At 42.6% G+C, this 24,057-nt stretch overlaps 1 protein-coding gene across 2 annotated transcripts in view; it reads right to left on the reverse strand.

The window, feature by feature from the left end:
* OCLN (occludin) overlaps positions 1-22,555 on the reverse strand; it is a 33,023-nt gene extending 10,468 nt beyond the window's left edge. The window contains exons 1-4 of one of the 2 annotated variants that reach the window (XM_006762381.2): positions 22,445-22,555; positions 20,824-21,499; positions 17,080-17,241; positions 3,273-3,418 (exon numbers count right to left, since the gene is read on the reverse strand). In XM_006762381.2, the coding sequence (XP_006762444.1) occupies positions 3,273-3,418; positions 17,080-17,241; positions 20,824-21,499; positions 22,445-22,494 (1,034 nt within the window). In that variant the 5' untranslated portion in view covers positions 22,495-22,555. The remainder of the gene's footprint in view (positions 1-3,272; positions 3,419-17,079; positions 17,242-20,823; positions 21,500-22,444) is intronic. The other variant, XM_015563036.1, reaches the window with a different exon arrangement.
* Between the last annotated feature and the right edge of the window lie 1,502 nt (positions 22,556-24,057).

Here is a 24,057-nt window from a genome sequence, read left to right on the forward strand (position 1 = left end):
CTGTATTTTGAGTGGAAATGTTAGGGGGTCGTCTTATACGCCCAGTCGTCTTATACGCCGGCAAATACGGTACTTATTTTATTCTCTCACACACACCCTCACATGCCTTTGCTGCTATTATCTTGCCATGACTCTCAATGTAGTTACTGTGCACTTTCTTCCGCCCCTGTTAGTCTGCAACCTCCATGAGAGCATGGACTTGGTATTCCCAGGGAAGCTGGCCCAGTACTGTGTGCATGGCAGGTGTTCAAGGTAATTACTCAATTAACATCAGTCACATGAATCCTGTTTTCTGAGGACACCCACTATCACTGGGGGGAGAAACAATGCATAATTAATACCAGTGTCTTTCTTGATTGTCAGAATGATGTCCGTTGTTTTTCTGGTGTCCCTCCAAAAAAATGTGCGAACACTTTTTTCTGATAGGTCAGCTGATGTTTTATACTTCTCAGATTTAACTCATTGGAATGAATAATTATTCAAAATGTATATACATTTTTGGGGACACCCTATATATGGTGTTTAGAACTGTCACCATTATTGGGGAGAGTAACTAAGCCTTGCTAACCACAGAACTTCACCTTTCTGACCTTGAGGATGACAATGATCCAAAAGGCCAATCAGAATCTTTCCAATAGATTGATACTGATATGCAAGCTTTGGGGGGAAAAATATTCCTTTTTAAAAAATATGTTTTCATTGATTTTAGAGAGAGAGGAAGGGGGAGAGGGGCGAGAGAAAGAGAGGAGAGAAGGGAGGGAGAGAGAAAAGCATTGATTGGTTGCTTCCCACAAGTACCCGAACAGGGATCAAACCTAAAACTTGGTCATGTGCCCTAAGTGGGAATGGAACAGGCAACCTTTCAGTGCATGGTACAACGCTCAATCTACTGAGTCACACCTGCCCAGGAGGGATTTTCTGATGGGAACGTGGATAACCCATCCTGTTACAAGGGAAGCTGTACTGAGAATAAAGACAACATAGCAACAAGGCCCTGATATTTTCTGGGTCCCTGGATATGCCATGCCTGACACAGACCCATCCCTGGGCCTTAGGTGAACCAGTGAATTCCTACGACTTGCATAAAAGCCCTAACAGATTACCCGTTAGCCTATTTGCTACCACCAAACAATGGGCTGTCTTATTTGTCGCCCTAGGGCAGCGGTTCTCAACCTGTGGGTCGCGAATAATGAAAATACATCCTGCATATCAGATATTTACATTATGATTCATAACAGTAGCAAAATTACAGTTATGAAGTGGCAACGAAAATAATTTTATGGTTGGGGGGTCACCACAACATGAGGAACTGTATTAAAGGGTCGCGGCATTAGGAAGGTTGAGAGCCACTGCCCTAGGGTGTCATCCTGCCTTGAAAGTTCTCTATAGTGTCAACACTCAACTTCCTTGATTTATTAAGGTTAATTCACCCTGGGTGTGGACAGTATACTAAGGAGTGTACCTAACAGGGCTCTCCCAAATTCACTTAGGAAGGGTAAAGAGGCAACCATCTTCAGCTAATCCAGGGTTAATTCTGACTACCTTGAAATTCTAACGTATAGGGCATTAAGATGAAGAGGAGCTCGACATGAGAGTATGTTTATGATTCCATTAAATAAATACTCCAATAACACGCTAAACTAATAGATGGTGATAGGCATCAAAACTGGGGGGGGGGGGGGGGGGGGGAGCGGGACAAAAGGGCACCAGAGGAGCTTTTAGAGTGCTAGAGATGCCTCTCTTGGTGCCGTGGTGGTGACTTCAGTGTTCACATCTGTGAAAATTCATCAGGCTGTATACTCAAGATTAGTGCTTTTTTAAAAAGATGTATCTTTATTATTGATTTCAGAGAGGAAGGGAGAGGGAGAGATAGAAACATCAATGATGAGAGAGAATCATTGATTGGCTGCCTCCTGCATGCCCCCTACTGGGGATCAAGCCAGCAACCCGGGCATGTGCCCTTGACCAGAATCGAACCTGGGACCCTTCAGTCCGTAGGCTGACGCTCTATCCACTGAGCCAAACCAGCCAGGGCAAGATTCGTGCTCTTTACTGAATGTATGTTATGCTTTTGGGGGAAGAAAATCTTAGTATTGAAGAACCATGGGCCTCAGACACAATGCTCCCATTCTAATTCCTTCTCTGCCTACCACAATAGCAAGGAGGAGAGGTGCTGGTGGGTTCTTAACCATCTCAGGAAGCCTGAGGGAAAACATACTATGACTTAATGTGCATCTCTACCTCCACAGCCGATGCACTCTGAATCCTCCACAGCACTCAGTACTCTGCCACAGTCAACACTAGACAATTTCTATTACTCCCCAGAGGCAGCAAGTTCCTTCCATCACTACCGCACACATCAGGTGCTGCGCTGTGGGATTCGCTGTCACATTCGTATCCCTTAGCACCATTCCCATCCTCCCCTTCTGGATTCTAAAATTAATCATCACATTTGCATTGCCAAGACCTTCAAAAAAGTTCTAGGGTGTAGGTAGGGAGTATAAACTGGTACAACCATTATGGAATACAGTTTGACCACATCTATCAAAATGAAATACGCAATTGCCTTTAGTCCAGCAATTCTCCAGATACATTCACATATGTGCAAAGTGATAAAAGTGCAAGTTTATTCCCTGCAGTGGTTTGTAATCACAAAACATTGGGGGAAAACTGTGCATCAATATGGGAATAACAAAATAAGTTACTGCTGGAATATTAGGCAGCTATGAAATAGAACAGGAAACTCTTTGTAAACCAATATGAACACTCTCCAAGATACAGTGCTAAGAAGGCATTTAATATGCTAGTATTTTTTAAAGAAAAAACATACCAATATTCATATTTGGCCAGCATATTTTACTTAAAAATTACCTCTGGAAGGATATAAAAGAAACTGGTAATACCAGCTGCCTCCTGGGAGAGGAACTAGAGATCTCTTTTGTCCCTTTTAAATTTTACTTACGAATGTATTGACTGACGTAAGGACAGAGAACTGTATTCCTAGAATGAAAGAACCTAACCTACCTCTACCTATTAAACCATCAGGAGAAAAGCATTTTCAGCTTAGAAGAAGAAGACCCCACCTCACAGTCCCACCCTTCTTACCTTCCAAGTAACCCTAGGCATCCACCTACAATGCAAAGTTCAGTCTCCAGCCTTTATGCAAACTGTTGGATTTTTTTTAAGGTAAATGGTACAAAACAGTAACAGATTTATACAAGTGCAAGTATTCATGTTTTAGACTCAGAATATCAGAAGAAGCTGCTACTTACGGTGTTGATTTATAGGATGATTCTGGATACAGCCGCTTGTCATTCACTTTACCATTGGAAGAGTAGGCCACGGGACTGTACACTCTGTCCACGTAGTCAGAAGGTGGAGGAGGCATGTCTTGTGTGCCTGCAGAAACGTTTTTAACCTAAAGAAACAGCCCCAAAGAGACACAGGTATTATTTAGCCTGTAATTTAAAGGGGGAAGAAAAAAACATATATAAAATGATCTAGTATTTACTGGAATCATCAAATACTATTAACCTGTAATGATTGCCTTGTTATTGGAGCTCACTGTCAAATCAGTATTTTGACAAACACATAAAGGTGCTCTTGCTAGTTTAACAAGTCCATAATGAATTACAAAGAAGAAGGAAAACAACCAAGTTACCCAGTTCTCATCCCGGTGTGTTTAGGTGAATAATTATCCCTGGCAATTGCTTCTCCCCCATATTAGGAAGACTAGTCTCATTTTATGTAGGTCAGGTCTGTGTTAGGGTGAGAATTTTCTCACAAGTTCTAAGGACCACACTTGGAACACCTATTAGCTAGGGCAAAGGACAATGGTTCTTCTTAACCCATTCACCCTAAACATGGACCACTAAAACCACAGAAGAAATTAAGAAGCGCAAACTGATTTCTGCTATAATTCTTCATTGAGATTTGAGTATTCTCCCTCGACGTACATGCTCAATAGCACTATTATTAATAGCCTGTACAGTACAGTCCCATCATTGCTGTCCCTCTCTGCTCTCCATAAGTGAATTTGTACTAGGAAGGAATATATATGAGATTATGCTTTGTTAATAGGAAAGGTTTCCCACAGAACCTGTGGGAGAAAAATTTAAATATAATAAGCATGGACAATGAGATTCTCAACGTTGTTAGAGTTCATGAAGCAGCGCCAACAAGCTTTAAATTTCACCTAAAAACCTTAACACATTACTTTGCAATTGATTAAAAGTAACTGCTAAATTTTGAGTTGTTTCAAAGTAAAGGAATAAAATAAAGCATGGGAAAACATTAAAAATAACTCCATAGGGGGCTCTGGCCATAGCTCAGTTGGTTAGTTGTCCCGACAAGCGGAGATTGCAGGTTTCCATCCCTGGTCAATGTACATACAAGAATCAATCAATGAATGCATAACTACTGGAACAACAATTCAATGTGTTTCTCTCTCTCTCTCTCTCTCTCTCTCTCTCTCTCAAATCAATCCATAAATAAAATTTTAAAACTCCATAAACTATTTCTGAGAAAAAGAACAACTTTTCAAAATTAGGTAGGGTAGGACTACTTTAGCTTGGTGATGGCATCAGATTACCTGGGCTTACTCCAGATCTGCCAACTACAAGCTATAGAAAGCCTCAGTCTGCTCATCTGGAAGAAATGCAGAAGCTTCTTACTTCATAAAGTTTTTCTGACAACTAAATGACATGACAAGGTATCACATTTAGCACAGTGCCTTTGTGAACACAGTAAAAACTCGGAAGATGCTAGGTTTTGGAATTAAAGTCATTGGATCTAAACAAAGAACTTTGTAATTATTTGAATGTGACAGCAGACTTTTCATTGGATTATTGTGCTATTATGCATCCTAGCAATTAAGTTCAGTATCAATACAGTGTATTTCCTTGCAACACACCCGCCTGACATCTTGTTTCCCAGTGTATTTCCTTGCAACACACACACTTGACATCTTGTTTCCCGTTAAGCATAGCATTACAACATGCCCTGTTCTTTTCCTATCACTGCAATATCACATTCCAAAATATTTATTTACCCAGCCCTCTAAGGCCATGGAGGTCTTCTTGATTGTTTAATAGTCCTGTGAGTCAGAAAAGAATGGAATCATTTCCTCCTGAAGTGAAGTTTGGCAGCAACTGGGAAACCGGTGGGTGGGTTGCCCGGGAGTGTGCTTAGATCCCACCACAGGGGGCGCGGGTGGGAACCATTCTTGGCTCCCCAGATGAATTCCTCAGGACTTGACAAAGGCCTATTCTTATTCTGGAGACTTCAGAGTTTAAAAAGACTTCCTTTTCTTTAAAACCCATTTAACACTCCAGGTTCTTTCCCCTTCACAACTTTAGCAGAGGCTCAAAGCTTGGAGATTTCCTACTGACTCTAACAAACCAGAAACCAAAACTTGACAAAAAGGTGCCTGGGTGTCCCAGTAGAGACTGCTTACTGCCTGGAATGGAATGTCCTTCCTCCTTTCTTTGCCAGCTAATCCTTAATTGGGCTTCAAGTCCTGGCTCACTACCAAGGAGTAGTAATGCCACTACCTCCTGGAGGCCTTCCACCTGTGTCCCTGCTGGGTGAGGCATCTATCTGTCCTCCCATCTCCTCAAGCACCTGTGCACACAAAACTCCCACCCACCACAGCACTTACGCACTGTGGGAACAATTGTTTACACGCAGTATAATGGCTTGCTCCCATATCTCTGACTTCAGTAGGCAGTTGATTGTTCTAAAAGCCACCACTGTCTGCCTGCTTACAATGTGCCAGATACTGAATTCATGCATCATTTAGTAACCACAACCTTAGAGGTAAATACTACGATTCCTTTTTCAGAAATGAGGAAGCATTGGTTCAGAGAGCCAGACAACTTTCCCCAAGACCTATACCTAGCAAGTGGTAATGTGGAATTTAAACACAGGGCTCACCCAAAAGCCTCTGCTACAATCCACCACCTCTCCCTGGGCAGTCTCCTACCTTCTCTTTGGGTCTCCAAGGCCCAGCACAGTACCTGGCAAAAATCAGGAACCCAGAGTTGGCTGCACAGAGGTTATCTCACCCACTGCTGCTCTACATTGTGTATATCCAAACATCTTATTAACTGAGCTGCTCTGCACTGACCTTTATCTCTTAGCAGGACAGGACTAACTTGTCCACTGACTTCACCCGCCAGCAGGTCTTCGGTGGCTTTAACCTTTTTTATATGGTTGCACAAAAAATTCCAAGGTACTGTTTGTTTTGGCAGAGCTTATACTAAAATTGGAGTAATACAAATTATTAGCATGGTCTCTGGAAAAGGATGGCATGCACATCCTGTGATAGGTTCACATTTTTAAAAATCCCCAGCCAAGCATGTCAAACACACAATGCAATAGACGAGTGATGTATATACAATTATAGGCTTGACATCTATAAGATGATATTATCCAATGTCCCCCCAGTAAATTTTTTTATTTATTATTTTTATTGATTTGAGAGAGAGAGAGGAAGAGAGAGAAACATCAATTTGGTATTCCACTTATTTATGCATTCACTGGTTGGTTCTTGTATGTGCCCTGAGCAGGGATCAATTTTGCAACCTTGGTGTATTGGGACGATGCTCTAAGCAACTGAGCCACCAGCCAGGGCTCACCTCAATAAATTTAATTTTTTTTAAATCCCCGTACAGACTCATAGAAGAATAAGAAGCAGACCAGGTCCTTAAAATGAGCTTAAGGATATAGAGGCAGAGGTAAAATATATTTATAAAATAAAGAGGAAGGTCATTTTTTTCCTTTTTACACTTCACTTTTTCTGAAAAAAAAAAAAAAAAGCTAAAATATTACTTTTTCTCATAGTACCCATGCAAAATGAGTACAAACCTGCTGCTTTGAAAAGACAGGCGAAGGAAGGGGGAAGACCCAGTGTGGAGTGACCAGCTATTAGTAATTTATATAGAGAGTCCTCAACCTGTGCATCCTATTAGGACAAAAAGGATTTCTGAGCTTCACGGTATTATTGATAGGATCCCCACCCAGTCAGCCCACAAGATTCAACGATGTAAAGTTGTTTAAAAAACAAAACCAAACCCACACAAACAAAACCCCATCATTTTAATAACTTAAATAAAATGTGTTTAAAGTTTTAGAACCTGAGAAAAACTAGGCTTAATTCTAAGCAGCAAATGGTGAACAGTTTCCCTCAAGTACCTTGAGACAGCTCTGAGAAATTAGTGGCAGAAATGAAAACACAAGTTAAGAAAGACTTGGTTTCTACTAAGTACTGAGAGGAAAGAAAAGTTTGAGCGCCAATCATTCCAGAAATCAAATGCTGCAATTGTTGCTCTGAAGCACAGAGGAGCCTTAGAGGCTACCCAGTGTCCCTCCCTCCAGGGCCTTGCAGTGGGAGGAGACCCACATGAAGGCGGAGGGGAGCTGCAGGCAGCAGAAACCCACCCAGCAGGGCCCAACCAGCTTCCCTTATCTGGGATCTGCTGGAGGAGTCCGTCCTAGTGGCACCCACACCCCACATACAGACTGTAAAAGGGAAAGATAAGACAACAGAAGGAAAGACACGCCCAGGAGAAAGACACCTGACCAACCAAAAAATGACTCAGACTCACTCTGGAGACTATATTCAAAAGGACAGGCACTCACACCGACCTTGTTTAAGGAACATGAATAATTACTTTTAGGGTGAGACACAGGAAAAGTTTTACTAAGACATTTCAATCCAGAGAAGAACGAAAGTGTTTCTGAAATGTCAATGTGAAATAAATTCAAATGAAATCATTTCAAAAGGTCTTCACAAGAGGTAATTATGAGGACAAAATTTTACTCAAAATTTAATTCTACTCATTAAGAAGAGTTCTGATTATGCCACTTGTAGAGGGAAAAAACACACCTTTGTAACCACATCTAACATTCCTTGGAGAATTTATGAAAATATCCTAAATCCCTGTGGGGTGCTAAAGGGAGAACAGAGGGTGGCTCTATTCAACCCTCCTCCAAACCCTTTCAGCACTGTGCCTTCCAGCCTGGGGGGGCGGGAGAGGGGGAGTGGGGGGGAGGAGACTGCCGTACTCAATCCTGTGTGGGAAGGCTATTGACTCATGCCCAGCCTCCCACCCTGAGCCTTCTAAGTCACAGATGGGATTAAAAATAGAATGTTCTTGGGCCCTTTGAAAGAAAATCTTTTCTCCCCCAAAACACAGTTTGGGGAAACCATTTCTTTCCATGCAAAGCTACTTCATATGTCATTTGGAATTAGTACAAGCAAAAAGGAGATTTTACAGCCATTCCCCATGTTTCTTTTCCTCCTGTCTTCATTCCCAGTTCACAGAAGGGAAAAAGAGGCAGGCTCCACCTGCATCCAACTCACGTAGCAACCTGACAAGTCACCTGCCTCTAAGAACAAGAGGAAAGTTCACCTGTTATGTGTTTATGACCTGTCTATTCCTCACCACTGCCCGAGTAGATACAATTATCTCCATTTTCAGATGCGGAAATTGAGCCTCTACGATTAAATTAATTTGCTCAAGGTCACACAGAAGGTGATGTGGTAGACAGGGGATTTGAACCCTAGTCCACTTGGTGCCAAAGGCCAACGCTTTCTCAGGTAACAAACTGCAACCTCAGTGATTTAAATATGGCTTGAGGTGCCTATCTAGTCTGGGTACTGATTAGTCCCTGTGACAAATGGAGTCATTCTCTTTGCCTCAACTCCTCACCACACCCTAATGAGATGTGAGGTGAATCCATTTTGAAGAGCCTTACTTGCCTTTAGAAAAATGTAAAAGCAGCTTCTCACACAAAATTACTGTGACTCTGTGCTTCAGTCACCAGGTGCCTTTGTTTAGGTCAGAGTGTAGAAACACCACCCTCCGAAGGGGAACAGAAGGGCCTTTCCTGCTTGGTAATTATGGTGGAGAAAGAACAGACATCAGAGGGAGGAGTCCCTTAATCTCAAAGTACCATCTCCAGTTTTACAACCTGCGTCCACTTTCAGACCAGTACGTGGCCCAACTTGTTTTTCCTGTTCTCTGAGATTATACCCACAAGATGCTCCCCCAACAAGAGCCTCAAGATTGCCTCTGGAAAGTTCCTCAGACTTCTCTCCACCCTGGGCCTCCTGAAGGCGGATGTTCCCAAATGTGCTAATCCCACAGGTGAAGAGCTCATGGCCCAGGCGGGAGCCTGTCTGATTCATTTTCTGTTGATCAAATGGCACTGAGGAGTTAGCAAATACAATGTCCCCAACCAAAGTTCATGCTGCCCGTTGGGAAATACTAACATATACCAACAAAGATGAATTCTGAAACTCCCTAGGAGTCAACGAATTGTTAAGAGAGCTTTGGAAGAGAGTGAGCTGGAGAAACCTTATCCACAGCGAGTGATAACATTCAAGGCCTCCTTGCTCTAGAAACGGAAATCCTGGTGCAGACTGTATTTTAATACTCATGCACCTCACGCCAGCGCTCCCCAACAGGTATGCCACAAGGCCCGGAACACCTTCGTTCTCAGAGCCTGTGGACAGTCACCACCTGGGGTTCCAAATCCCCGTCCGTTTCCTCCAGGACTCCGTACAACGTTACGGTGACGTGGAAAAGGCCCTGTGCCTACCTTAACGCAGTGCAGCTTGGCTCTGCAGGGCAGTGGTTCTCAAAGTGTGGTCCCCAGACCTGCAGCATCCATGCTACTTGGGAAACTCATTAGAAATGCAGACTCCCAGGCACCATTCCAGAGCTACTGAATGAGAAATTCCGGGAGTGGGGCCCCGCAAGCTATTTTAACCATTCCTTCAGGTGATTCTGGTGCTTGTAAGGTTTGAGAATCACTGACCAACGCAGACAACTGCCCCATTTGGACCATTATACTATCACCTATCATTAGTTCTAAGTAGTGCTTGAAATCTAGGAATTCCTGCTCTCAGAGAGCCACAAAGGCAGCACCAGCTTCACCACATGCTCCACCTCCTACTGCATCTTACAATTCTTAACCCGGCTCCCCGGGATGCCCTGGCCTGCTCGCCCACCCTCCCCTTTTCACTCACAGGGGTGCCGGACAGACAGGGCCGCAGTGCTCCGTGCTGTTGGGTTCTAAAAGTCAGTAGCCAAATAGGGCACTTCACCTTTTGTTTCATTTTGACTCACCTGAGGCCACAGTAACAGTATACCAATATAGCATACCAATAGTCAAAAGCCCTTTAAAATGACTGCTTTTACATTAAAGAATGCTTGTAGTGGTTGAAAATTAAAAAGCTACTCAGCCCTAGCCCATGTGGCTCAGCAGCTAGTGTTGGCGGGTGCACCGAAGGGTCTGGATTTTGATGCCTGGTCAAGGGCACATACCTGGGTAGAAGGTTCAATCCATAGTCCCAGTCCAGGCGTGTGCGGGAGACAACCAATCAATGTGTCTCTCTCGCATTGATATTTCTATCTCTTACTTCCCCCCTCCCTTCTACTCTCTCTAAAAATCAATGGGAAAAATATCACTGGGTGAGGATTAACAACAACAGACAAAAGCTATTCAAATTTCTTCAGATGTCTAATGCTGATTCCCACCACTGCTCAGTCCCCCATCCATATCTGTTTCCCCATCCTGTGTATAAGGAGTTGTGATTCAAAGCCTGCCTATACCCTTTCAGGAAAAAAAAAAATGTTTTTATTGGAACTTGTAGCTAGCTTATAAGCTTACAAGTAAGAGGAAAATTAAGTTAAACTGCAACCAATATTAAATGTACTTACATTTTGGGTCCCCTTAAGCCAAGTTCCCTTATTCACACTCATCACTGCAAATGCTAACAATTACTAGTCTAGCTAAAATGTACTGGGCATTAATAAAATATGTGCTGGTCCAGACTGACCTAAGCCCTTTAATTGTTACAGAATCAGCAAATCTGTAGGTGGAACTTGTATTTTCCCAATTTATATGAAAGGAACCTATTAAATAAACACAAAGTGACAGTCTTCATCACCACAAAGATCAGGAACCCTGTCCCTTCTCTATACCAGCCAGCTCATCCTCATTAGCTCCTACCTTGTCAGGTAAATCCTGGGTGCAATGCTACATAAATGTTGCATCACAATGTCAAAGGCTTAGAAACTTCTAGAAATAAAGCTACCTAGATAACAAACTTAGCTTTAAGTATTTCCTACTTAAAAATAAAATCGTGCCGAAACCGGTTTGGCTCAGTGGATAGAGCGTCGGCCTACGGACTGAAAGGTCCCAGGTTCGATTCTGGTCAAGGGCATGTACCTTGGTTGCAGGCACATCACCAGTAGTGGGTGTGCAGGAGGCAGCTGGTCGATGTTTCTCTCTCATCGATGTTTCTAACTCTCTATCTCTCTCCTTTCCTCTCTGTAAAAACTCAATAAAATATATTTAAAAAATAAATAAATAAAATAAAAATAAAATCGTTTTTTTAAAAGATTTTTTAAAAATTAATTTTGAGAGAGAGAAAGTGAGAAGGAGAGAGAGAAACATCAATGTGAGAGTGAAACACCAACGGGCTGCCTCCTGTATGCCCTCTACTGGGGATCTAACCCGCAACCCAGGTATGTGCCCTGACCCAGAATCTAACTGGCAACCTTTTGGTGCACAGGATGATGGCCAACCAACTGAGCCACTCCGGCCAGGGGTAAAAATACAACTTTTAAAAACAAATTACTACTTGGTAACAATGGAGAAACAAGTTTATGGCATGCTCTTTCCAAACTTAGTCTATACCTGCTTCTGACATAATCATGTGGCAATAACAAAAAAAGGTACAAATTAGCCCTGGCTGGCTTGGCTCAGTGGATAGAACGTCAGCCTGCGGACTGAAGGGTCCCAGGTTCGATTCCAGCCAAGGGCACATGCCTGGGTTGCAGGCTCGATCCCCAGTGTGGGGCATGCAGGAGACAACCAGTCAATGATTCTCCGTCATCATTGATGTTTCTAACTCTCTCTCCTTCCCGCTTCCTCTCTGAAATCAATAAAAATATATTACAAAAAAAAAAAGGTACAAATTAGCAAACATGCAGAAAATACTCATTGATAACTGGTATGCTGATCTGTAGTAGAGATAAGCATTTGACACATATATTACCATTCTAATCTGTTAGTTATACTCAGTACAGTTGACCCTTAAGTAATGCAGGGTTTAGGAGTGCCAGACCCCATGTAAAACTTAAGTTGACCCTCTCCATACGCAGATTCCCAACTATGCATTGAAAATATACTACTTTCTCCAATTCTATTGACAAAGAAAACTGGGTCTCAGAGGGAAAAAGACACACACACACACGAAATACAAGTTATAACAGCAAACATAATACTTGTCCTGCAGATTAGAATGTCAAGTCTGAGACAAATTACTTAAGTCACCTGCAAACCTCAGTTTCTCCTGTGAGAGTCCATACAGCAAGTGTTGCAGTTAGGATAATAACAAGGTGGCTAGCCTATAAGATTGTAATGGAGCTGAAAACTTTCTATCACCTAGTGACTTGTAACATTGTAGTGAAATGCATTACTCACCTGTTTGTGATGATGCTGTGGTGTAAAAAAAACCTATGTGCTGCTGTTGTATAAAAGTATAGCACATACACCGAATTATGTACAGTACATAATACTTAATAATAAAGAACAATGTTAATGGTTTATTTAGTTACAACACTATACTTTTATTGTTATTTGAGTATCCTCTTTCTACTTATAAAACAACTACAGGCCTGGTGCACAAAAATTTATGCACTCATGGTGGGTCCCTCAGCCTGGCCTGTGCCCTCTCGCAGTCTGGGACCCCTCGGGGGATGTCCACCTGCTAGCTTAGGCCCGCTCCCCCAGGGGATCAGGCCTAAGCTGGCAGTCGGACATCCCTCTGGCAGCCTGGGAGCCCTTGGGGGATGTCCACTTGCCAGCGGGGAGCAGACCTACACTGCAGTCGGACATCCTTAGCACTGCTGAGGAGGTGGGAGAGGCTCCTGCCACCACCTCTGTGCTGGCAGCCGTCAGCCTGGCTTGTGGCTGAGCAGAGCTCCCCCTGTGGGAGTGCACTGACCACCAGGGGGCAGCTCCTGCATTGAGTGTCTGCCCCCTGATGGTCAGTGTGTGTCATAGTGACCAGTGATTCCCAGTCATTCTGCTGTTAGGGTCAATTTGCATATTACCTTTTTATTATATAGGCTAGAGGCCTGGTGCACGGGGTGGGAGCCGGCTGGTTTGCACTGAAGGGTGTCCCAGATCAGAGTGGGGGTCCTGCTGGGGTGCCTGGCTAGCCTGGGTGAGGGGCTGAGGGCCATTTTCAGGCTGACCAAGCCCCCTAGAGGGGACCTTCACCCCATGGGGGTGTGGCCAGCATGGGTAAAGGACTGAGGGTCATTTTCAGGCTGGCCACACCCCCCAGTGACCCAAGCTCCCAGCCTCTCCTTTTTTTGCAGGTATCTGGGATTTATTTATCTTCTATATTTGTAACTTTGTAGCCTTGAGTGGAGCCCAGGGCCACCCAGGGCAGGCGGGAAGCTTGGCTTCCTACATCGCCAGGGGCAACCCAAGCCTCCTGCTCGCTCCAGCTTTGTGGCTGCTGCCATCTTAGTTGGGTTAATTTGCATAGTTGCTCTGATTGGCTGGTGGGCATGGCTTGTGGGTGTAGCAGAGTGACAGAATGATGGTTAATTTGCATCTTTCTCTTTTATTAGTGTAGATGTTTGCTGTAAAACAGTATGCTGTGTTATGTAGGCAGGAGCCTCAGAGATCTTGCATTTGCTGTGTCTCTTGATTGCATTGTCTCTTGTAATTGATTTAATACCGTGTTTTGTACAGAAACATGCTGTTCAGGCTTGTAGCCTAGAAGTAATGGGTTATACCATATAGCCTGGATGTGTAGTAAGCTATACTGTCTAGGTCTGTGTAAGTCTACTCTATGATGTTCACAATGATGAAATCGCCTAAGGCGCTTTTCTCAAAACTTATCCCCATCGTTCATCAATGACTAATTGTATTTTAATTCAGAAAAAGTACCTATTAGTTCTGGGGTTTGAGGACATACAGAAAAAATAAAGGTCTGTAAATTTATTAAAAGAAACTTTAAACATTTAAAATACAACCATGTTGGCACAAGCTTAAGTGAACTTCAAAGAACTAGGTTAACACCCAGTATGCAAACATGGTCTGTTTATTTTACAAAGTACAAGATATACAGAAAGGGGAGATAGAAAAAAACAAACCCTAAAAATCCCTAGGAAGGCAGAGAAAACATTGTGCTAAAGATTCAGAGACAGGAAATTAGAAAGTTGCACATTTCCTGAGGAGGTCCAAAATGGTGACAGCACAGGAGGATGCTGAACTTGCCCCTCCCAAGAATACATTGAAATATACATCTATGTATAGATCCAATACTCCTGAGACAGCAGAGGCTGGATGCTCATCTGCTGAACAACAGAGAAGGTGGGAAATGGAGGATGCAAGGTCGAAGGTGCTGGTTTTGAGTTTAGCAAAGCAAACTTGGGCAGGTGAGCGAAGAATGAAAGGAAAAGCAATATACTTGTGGCTAAAACCAACTCCAAATAGCTTATCTATAATAATAAAAGTGTAATATGCAAATCGACGAAACTGCCGAACAGCAGAACTAACAGCAGAATGACCATCTGGACGACCCCGCTATGACACACTGGTGCCAGGCCAGCCAAGGAAAGTGCGATGCAATTGGTGGGGGGGGGCCTCCATGACTGCCTCAAAGAGGAAGGCCCAGGCCACTGACCAGCAGGCTTCAGCGGGTCCTCCCTCTGCGGAGTGATTGATTGCGGGGCTCCTGGACAGCAAGAGGGCACAGACCAGGCTGAAGGACCGACCCACCCCCTGCACAAATTCGTGCACCGGGCCTCTAGTTTCAAATACTAGCCTTCCTTACACAGTTCATTTGGAGAAGGGAAAGGGAAAGAAATGAAGAATTTGCAAGTATCACATAAAACACTAGTATGCCAAAATTGTATCTGCTATTTAACAGATGATTCTTTAAGTTTCATGCAGCAAAAGTTATTTCTACAGAGAAACTATTAAGTATATATCAAACAGCCTAGTCTGGGCTATCAATTTTTCTAGAGATTCAGTGAGGAAGCATTATAAAAATAATGCCTTTTAATAAACTAAATCCTTTCCACTTTATCATCATCGTCACCTCCATAAGTTATGATTAGCCTTTGCCAAATTATCAAAAGCACATGGAACTGACTAAACCTTCACGACAGTAAAATCAGACGAGAGCCCAAAGTTCACTGGGACTCTATTTTTTTTTTTTTAAATATATTTTATTGATTTTTTACAGAGAGGAAGGGAGAGAGATAGAGAGTTAGAAACATCGATGAGAGAGAAACATCGATCAGCTGCCTCCTGCACATCTCCTACCGGGGATGTGCCCGCAACCCAGGTACACGCCCTTGACCGGAATCGAACCCGGGACCTTTCAGTCCGCAGGCTGACGCTCTATCCACTGAGCCAAACCGGTTTCGGCCACTGGGACTCTATTATTACTGGCTCTGGTCTCTCTTAAGTCAGGTTGTTTTTTTTGTTGTTTTTTTTTTAAGGCTCTCGAAACCTTAAGTAAATAAATCCAACAGCCAGTGAAAACTGACACGCCCAGAAACTCCCAAGAAACATTTACTTCATAGTTCACAATAGACTGTCCTATTCCATCTGCGTTGGCCTTGCCTGGGGCTAAAGGTTAAAGGAAAACATTCCTGAACACCTTCATACTTTATGGGTGGAAAAACTGAGGAGGGAAAAAGAACAATCCATCCTAAGAGGATTTCTTCAAGGGCAGGGACATAGAACTATCATTTCCATGGCATATACCCTATCTTCTGACTTTCCTAAAACTGCTTAATTTTTGCTCCTTAACTAAAAAAATAATTCAGCCCTGGCCAGTGCTCAGTTGGTTGGAGCACCGCCTCGTGCACCAAAAACGTTTCGGGTTCAATTCCCAATCAGGGCACTTAATCAGATGGCAGGTTCGATCCTGGTCAGGACACACAGAAAGCAACCGATCAATGTTTCTCTCTCACATTGATGTTTCTCTCGCTCTCTTTCTCTCTCCTTCCTCTCTGTAAAATCAGTAAAAATATACATTTCATCTACATTTCTAGAATCCTTCCAACACAAGATGTATGCGATGCTACAGCTAAAGGAGCCTTCGGGATGATCAATATCTTTACCCCTGACCAGCAGTACCCACCCTTAGCCCTTTCCACTGACCTCCCACCAGCCAACAAATAAGTAAATAAAAAATCCCATCCTGGAACCAGTATCCAGGATTCTCAACTAACCCTCGTGGAAGCAATCAATCTGCTCAAAGAAACCTATGGTGGCCGTTTCTGGGGTTGTTCCCAACAGCATCCTAACAGAGAATTTCTAAGAAACGAAGTCTTACTCCAAACTTCTCTACAGACAGGTTAGGTTTTCAATAACATGCATTGGGGAGATATTTTTGACGAGAGAGACTTTGTGGGCTTTCCACAAATCACATCACATAGGAAGCTGCCTACCAGTAGGTTAACAGTATATACAAAAAAGAAAATTGCTCTAACCTCTCTCAGCCTCATTAAGTATTTCATAGATACTGTGAATATTAGTGCAGAACCAGACACTGGGATTCACCAGGCTGTTCTCCATGTAAAACGTTTAAGTCTGCCACCTGCTACCTCTCCAAAAACACCCTTTGGCAATCTTGACCCCAGAGGGTACCCTGGGTAATAGTGTTTCCCTCCCAAGGATAAACAGGAAAGTAAAAGGTGACTGGGTGGGGGTGGGGAGTTGTTTGAGTTGTGTTAGTTCCTTCCACATGATTAGTTTACTTATTTTTTCCCCCACGATTACTTTAGAACCAATCCATTTTCAGTGCCTAGATCTACTTCTTGAAAATGGAAATATGATTTTTACCTCGTAGTAAAATAATTTCTACTTATCCCAACTTCTTACAGTAAAACCTGAGACCAAAACTTTTGCACCATAGACAATAATTCTAAGAACAGAGTTTCACAAAGCACTAAAGGTCAAGTTCAGAGACAGAAACCTAGGGGTTTAATGAAAGATTGGATGCTTGCTGATTATTTGAATACTTACCCACTCTTCAACATTGGGGGGCTGCTCATCATAAACAGGCTCCTTGTCCCACAAAATATTCGACTTGTCATACTGGTCCATCTTTCTTCGAGTTTTCACAGCAAAGAAAATTATTAAAGCAAAAGCCACAATAACCATGAATCCCAGCACAATGGCAATGGCCTAAAGAGAGGAAAGATAATGATATAATTACATTTTAATTGCTTACTTCAGCTCAATGTACCCTCTACAAGTACCTAATCCACCCTCTACAAATACCCTACTAAATATCTGTGACTTAACTGATATAAAACTAGCTACATTTTAGAACTGTAAAACCGACCCATACTAGTTAAGCTAATGCTAGCAAAACACACACACCCCTTAATTCAATCCTCAGAATACAGTTAATTAACGTTAGGTACTATCATCATCTCCGTTTCAGAATTTTACAGGAAACTATTGCCAACTAAAGCTTGAGCACCAAGGGGTCGTATTTTACAGAGGATCGGCCTTACCCTTAAGTATGCAGACATAATCTAACCGAACTATAAATTAGAGGAACCTGACTAATGCTTCATTTAGTCTGGCAGGTTTTTCTGTTTTGGAGTCTTTCATCTACTTACTAGAAAGGGCTCTGTGACAAGGAAACCCTACCCATGACGGTTCTCCCAGTGCCTGGTAGATGTGCTAAGTGGTATGCTGGCCCAGAGGCACCTGGAGTTGAGGCAGGCACCAGGACTCTGCCCTGGATATATGGGTAGCAGGAGGCTCTCTCTGCAGCTATCTCACAGTGATATCCTTCCTTAAAGAATACAGGTTTGGGTAGCAGGAGGACTAAAAAGGCTGGGGCTGTGGGTAGGATAGGAGTACCGACCGTCAGCCCTGTTTACCATAGATACATCTGAATGTCAACCACAAACATTCTGAAAACCTACAATTGCAGGGAAAAACACTTCAGTCTTCAAAAGAGGCAAAAGAATGAGGATTCCTGAGTCAGTTAGAAACCCAGAAACATTTTCTGAATATAATTAGGGGGTGACTCATGGCTCCTGAAGCCAGGGTTTTTACCCCACCTGCACATTTGAATCACTTGGATAGCTTTTAAAAATACTGGCTTACACTCTAAAAATTACAAAACACTTTTGAAAGAAATTAAAGATGACCTAAGTAAATGGAAAGACATACTACGCTCATGTATTAGTAGACTTGATGTAAAGATGACAATACTCCCCAAATCGATCTACAGATTCAATGCAATCCTTCAAAATTAAAATTCTAGCTGGCTTCTTTTTCCCTCCAGAAATTTACAAGCTGATCCCAAAATTCATATGAAAACACAGGAGACCCAGAATTTAGCCAAAACAATCTTGAAAAAGAACAAAGCTGGCAAACTCCCACTTCCTGGTTTCAAAACATACTACAAAGCTACAGTAATCAAGACAGTGAGATACTAGCGTAAGGACAGAAATACAGATGAATGGAATAAAATTGAGAGTTTAGAAATAAATCCTGACATTTATTGTCAATTCATTTTTGACTAGGGCATGGACAATTTCATGGTGAAATAGTCCTTTCAATAAATAATGCTAATATAACTGCACAAAGAATGTTAGACTCCTTCTATACGTTATGTCCTAACTGAATGGATCACAGACCGAAATGAAAGAGCTAAAATTAAATGTCTTAGAAGAAAACACAGGAGTTAATCTTTGTGACCCTGAATTAGGTCAGGTGTTCTTAGATATGACACCACAAGCACAAACAAAAGAAAAATCAAACCATCAAAATGAAAGGCTTTTGTGCAGAGAACAATAGAACCATATACAGAAAGTGAAATGAAAATGATAAAATGAGGGAAAATACTTGCAAATCACACATCTATAAGGGACTTGTATTCAGATATATAAAGAGGTCTCACAACTCAATAATAAAAATACAAGTAGCCCAGTTAAAAAATTGACAGGTTCTAACAGCCATTTCTCCAAAGAAGATATATGCACAAAGAAAACAGGTTCAACATCCTTCATTAGCTGTCAAAGAAGTGCAAATCCAAACCAAAATGAGGCAAAAACACTGTTGGTGAGAATGTGCATAAATTGGAATCCTATGTTTCTGGTAAATTTAAAGTAATATAACCACTTTGGAAAAGTCTGGCAGTTCTTCAAAAGGTTAAGCACAAAGTCACCATAAGACTCAGCAATTCCACCCCTAGGTATAGAGTCAAGAGAAATTAAAACACAGGTTCACACAAAAACTTATACACAAATGTTCAGAGCATTATTCATAACAGCCAATGTGGAATTAGCCCATATGTCCATCAACTAATGAGTAAAAAAAATTGGTATATTCAAATAAAGAACTATTATCTATATACATAAAAGGCTAAGTGACCATCTGACAGTCCCGACCGGCTGGTACATATGTTACACACTGACCACCGGGGGTAGATGCTGAACGCAGGAGCTGCCAAGCTGTGGTGGCAGCAGTGGTTCTCGGGTGACACACCTTGGAACCAGAGAGGAGGGAGCCTGATTCCTCCCAGGGCCACGTTTCTCCACTTTCGGTCGGGCCCTGGGTTACATTGTTGCTGGGGCACTGTTAGCCCTGAACTGGTTTACTGCCAAGCTGCAGTGACTTGGCAGCGGTGGTTCTCGGGCGACGCACCCCGGAACCAGAGAGGAGGGAGCATGGCCCCGCTTCCTTTCAATGTGCATGAATCCATGCACCAGGCCCCCTAGTTCAGCAATAAAAAGGAATGAAGTACTGGTACCTGCTACAACATGAACCTTAAAAACACTATGCTAAATTAAGTCAATCATAAAAAACTGCATATGTATTATGTGATTCTGTTTATATGAAATCCAGAATAAGCAAATCTATAGAATAGGTCTGGAAAGAGTTAGGGAAATGACAACTGACTGTTTGAATTAGTGAAATGTTCCCCGGGAAATAGTGAAAGTGTTGATTGTGGTGATGGTTGCACAACTCTGTGAATATACTAAAAACCAACGAACTGTACTCTAAATGGATGAATTACGTGGTATGTTAATTATATCTCAACTAGAGGCCCGATGCACAAAATTCATGCAAGGAGCTGGGCCCTCACAGCCACGGCCCAGCTTCGTCCGGAAGTACATCTGGAAGGTCATTCGGCTGTCCAGTCTAATTAGCATATTACACTTTTATTATTGTAGACTAGAGGCCCGGTGCATGAAATTCATGCACGGAGGTGGGGGGGCCCTCAGCCTGGCCTGCACCCTCTCCAATCTGGGACCACTTGGGGGATGTGCGACTGCCGGGGGATGTGATCCCTGTGGGATCAGGTCTAAATCAGACAGTCGGACATCCCTCTTGCAATCTGGGACCACTGGCTCCTAACCGCTCACCTGCCTGCCTGCCCAATCACCCCTAACTGCTCTCCCCTGCTGGCCCGATTCCCCTAATTGCTCCTTTTTGCCGGCTTGATCCCCCTAACTGCTCTCCTCTGCTGGCCTGATCCCCCTAACCACCTCTGCCTTGACCCCATCACAGTAGCCTTGTCCGGAAGGACATATGGAAGGTTGTCTGGAAGATGCCCAGTCTAATTAGCATATTACCCTTTTATTAGTATAGATAATGACACCTAGCCCTTCTCTCAGAGTCTGATTAAAATAGAAGTGGGGACTTGGCAACAATATTGTTTAAAAGTTCCCAATGTGGTTCTATTAAGCATCCTGAGTTGAGCCTCTAACACAAGGTGTGAAAAAACAAAATTACTCATACCTCCTGAGGATCCACCACACAGTAGTGATACAAATACTGATCCACGTACATCCCAGAAGTTGTAGGTGAATAAAACTGGTTGCAGATGGCAATAATCTGTGAACCATACATAGATCCAGAAGCCTGGGCAGTTGGATTGACTCCCATTATGTAGACGATTGTGGCAATAAACACCATGAAGCCCAGGATAGCACTCACTATTATCACGGTCAGGTAATATCTTCTTGTTCTAGATATTTCAGATCTTATAACACTGGTAACGAATATAACCAATGCAGCAATGAAACAAAAGGCAGCCATGGACAGAAGGAAGCCCTTTGCCGCTCTTGGATCTGTATAGCCTGTTCCATAGCCATAACCGTAGCCATAACCATAGCCATTTCCGAAGCCTCCAAAGCCACTTCCAGGATAAGGGTAACCTATACCACCTCCTAGAATGTTACTTCCATAGCCTCTGTCCCAGCCAAGTGTGGAGGCGACACAGGCAAAGATGGCAATGCACAGCACGATGATGAGCATAGACAGAATCCGAATCACTCCTGGAGGAGAGGTCCATTTGTAGAAGTGAAGAATTTCATCTTCTGGGTAGAAAGAATATGCCGTATGAGAGAGCATTGGGCGACCATGCATCTCCCCACCGTACATGTCATTGCTTGGTGCGTAATGACTTGGTTTGCTGAAATGCACATGAAAACAATGTTAAGTTAGCACTTTTTGGAGGGAAGGGGGAAGGGGGAAGGGGGAAGGGAGAAGGTCGCAGTTAGGCAGTTAGGAGGATCAGGCCAGGAGGGGAGAGCAGTTAGGCAGTTAGGGCAATCAGGCTGACAGGAGAGAGCAGTGAGGCAGTTAGGGGGATCAGACCAGGAGGGGAGAGCAGTTAGGGGGATCAGGCAGGCAAGCAGGTGAGTGGTTAGGAGCCAGTGGTTCCGGATTGCAAGAGGGATCCCGGATTGGAGAGGGTCGGGCCTCTAGTATATTGTCTCCCTCCCCCGCCCCCATGCACAAATTTCATGCACCGGGCCTCTAGTATATTATAAAACCACATGTATGATTCCATTTATATGAAATGTCCAGAATGGACAAACCTAGAACAGAAAAGTAGACTGGTGGTTGCTGAGTACAGGGGGGAAATAGGGAATGGGTAAGGGTGTCTTTGGGGAGGTGGTCATAAAAATGTTCTAAAATAGTGATGCTTCCACAACGCTGTGAATACATTAAAATCACTGAACTGTCCATTCTAAATGAGTGGATTGTATGATGTATTATACTTCAATAAAAGTGTTATTTAAAAATTTGATGCCATGTTGCCAATGGTGACTTAAACAAGGCATTAATATGGAAGTGTCATAACAACTGTGAAAACAAAAGGAATATACATACAAATATAACCCTAGACTATATTGAAGTAAACATTAGAAACAGGTAACAATAGTTGCCTTTGCAGAGAAAAACTCATCCTGGAAGTTATGGGTAAGAGGGAAACTCATTTTTCACTGAATACACATATTTTATTTTTAAAAGCAAACAAAGAATAGATGAAAATTTCAACAATAGGTACATATTTTTTTTTTTACATGTGATAGACTTTTTTAAAAGGAAAACTGACGAAATATTTACTTACAATTCATCAGGTCTATATGGAGGGGGACTTTCAAAAGGCCTCGATGACATGGTCAGTGGTCACCTGATCTTCAAGATGAGCAATGTCCTGTAGCTCCCAAGATAAGCCAATCTAAGCAACATAAGTAGGGTAATGGCATTACTACTGAGCTCAGAGTTTCCTTGCATCACTAAGAAAACTAGTGATACCAATCTCAAGTGACTTCTCACACCATGTTTATTTCTCTGGTCCTTCCCATTGCTATTTTATACATTGGACCATTACTTCCTTGAGCAGAGGAAATCACTGAGCACAGGAATTACTCAGCCTGGGAGTCCTCACAGCACCTCACACCATGCTCGGTACATCGCTGGCGTACAAATACTGCTTACTTTGAAATTCTATATTGTAGTAATAAAAAATTCACAATGCTTCTACAGCATAGGTAAAAAATTGTATTTATTTTTTAAAACAGTCTCTTCAAATAACAAGATGGGTATGAGAAAAAAACATTATTTAAATATATTGTTTCATATTACTTTGGAAAGTTCATATAAAATGAGAATGCATATGAAAGTGCATATCGCCCAGTTGGTGTGGCTCAGTAGTTGAGCATCGACATATGATCATGGTTCGATTCCCAGTCAGGGTACATGCCTGGGTTGCAGGCTCAATCCCCGGTAGGGGGTGTGCAGGGGGCAGCAGATCGATGATTGTTTCTCATCATTGATGTTTCTCTCTCTCTCCCTTCCTCTCTGAAATCAATAAAAATACATTTTTTAAAAAGAAAAAAAAGTGCATATCTAGCAGAGTCTAACACATACTAGGCCATCAATGTTAACTATAGCATAAGCTGGTTTAAAAAGTATATTTTTCTCATTACAAATGATTACAAGATGCATCTCTGAATGGTGGGATTGTGGACAGTTAGTTTCCCATTCTGCTTTTCTAAATCTTCAAAACCGGGCATAATTTTTATAAATTATGGGGGGAAAAAAACATTAAATGCACATTGTATTAAAGAGTCCTCGCCAAGACCAGCTTGGCTCAGTGGATAGAGCGTCAGCCTGCAGACTGAAAGGTCCCGGGTTTGATTCCGGTCAAGGGCATGTACCTTGGTTGCGGGCACATCCCCAGTAGGAGATGTGCAGGAGGCAGCTGATCGATGTTTCTCTCTCATCGATGTTTCTAACTCTCTATCTCTCTCCCTTCCTCTCTGTAAAAAATCAATAAAATATATTTTTTAAAAAAAAGAGTCCTCTAAGGCAAAAACCGAATGATTTTGTTCTAACATTTCTCAATTTGTCCCAATTTCATTCAATCAACGAGTATTTATTAAGTGCCTCTGCTATATCACAGGACCTGTGGAGATTAAGTAGGAGACAAAGTCCTCCTGAAGGTCACCCAGCCTACTGCAACAGGCATTAATTAGGACCGGGTTATGTGATAAAGTGCAGTATGGGGATGACCAAAGACTTAAAGAGGAAGTGGAAAGGAAGGAAGGGAGGAAGAACAATTGAGCAAGACCTATATCTTCCCTGGCCGGCGTTGCTCAGTGGTTAGAGCGTTGGCCCATGCACCAAAGGGTAGCAGGTTCCATTCCTGGTACCTGAGTTGCAGGTTCGATCCCTGAC

The sequence above is a fragment of the Myotis davidii genome, unplaced genomic scaffold (assembly GCF_000327345.1).
Source record: "Myotis davidii unplaced genomic scaffold, ASM32734v1 scaffold135, whole genome shotgun sequence".
Lineage (NCBI taxonomy): Eukaryota > Metazoa > Chordata > Mammalia > Chiroptera > Vespertilionidae > Myotis > Myotis davidii.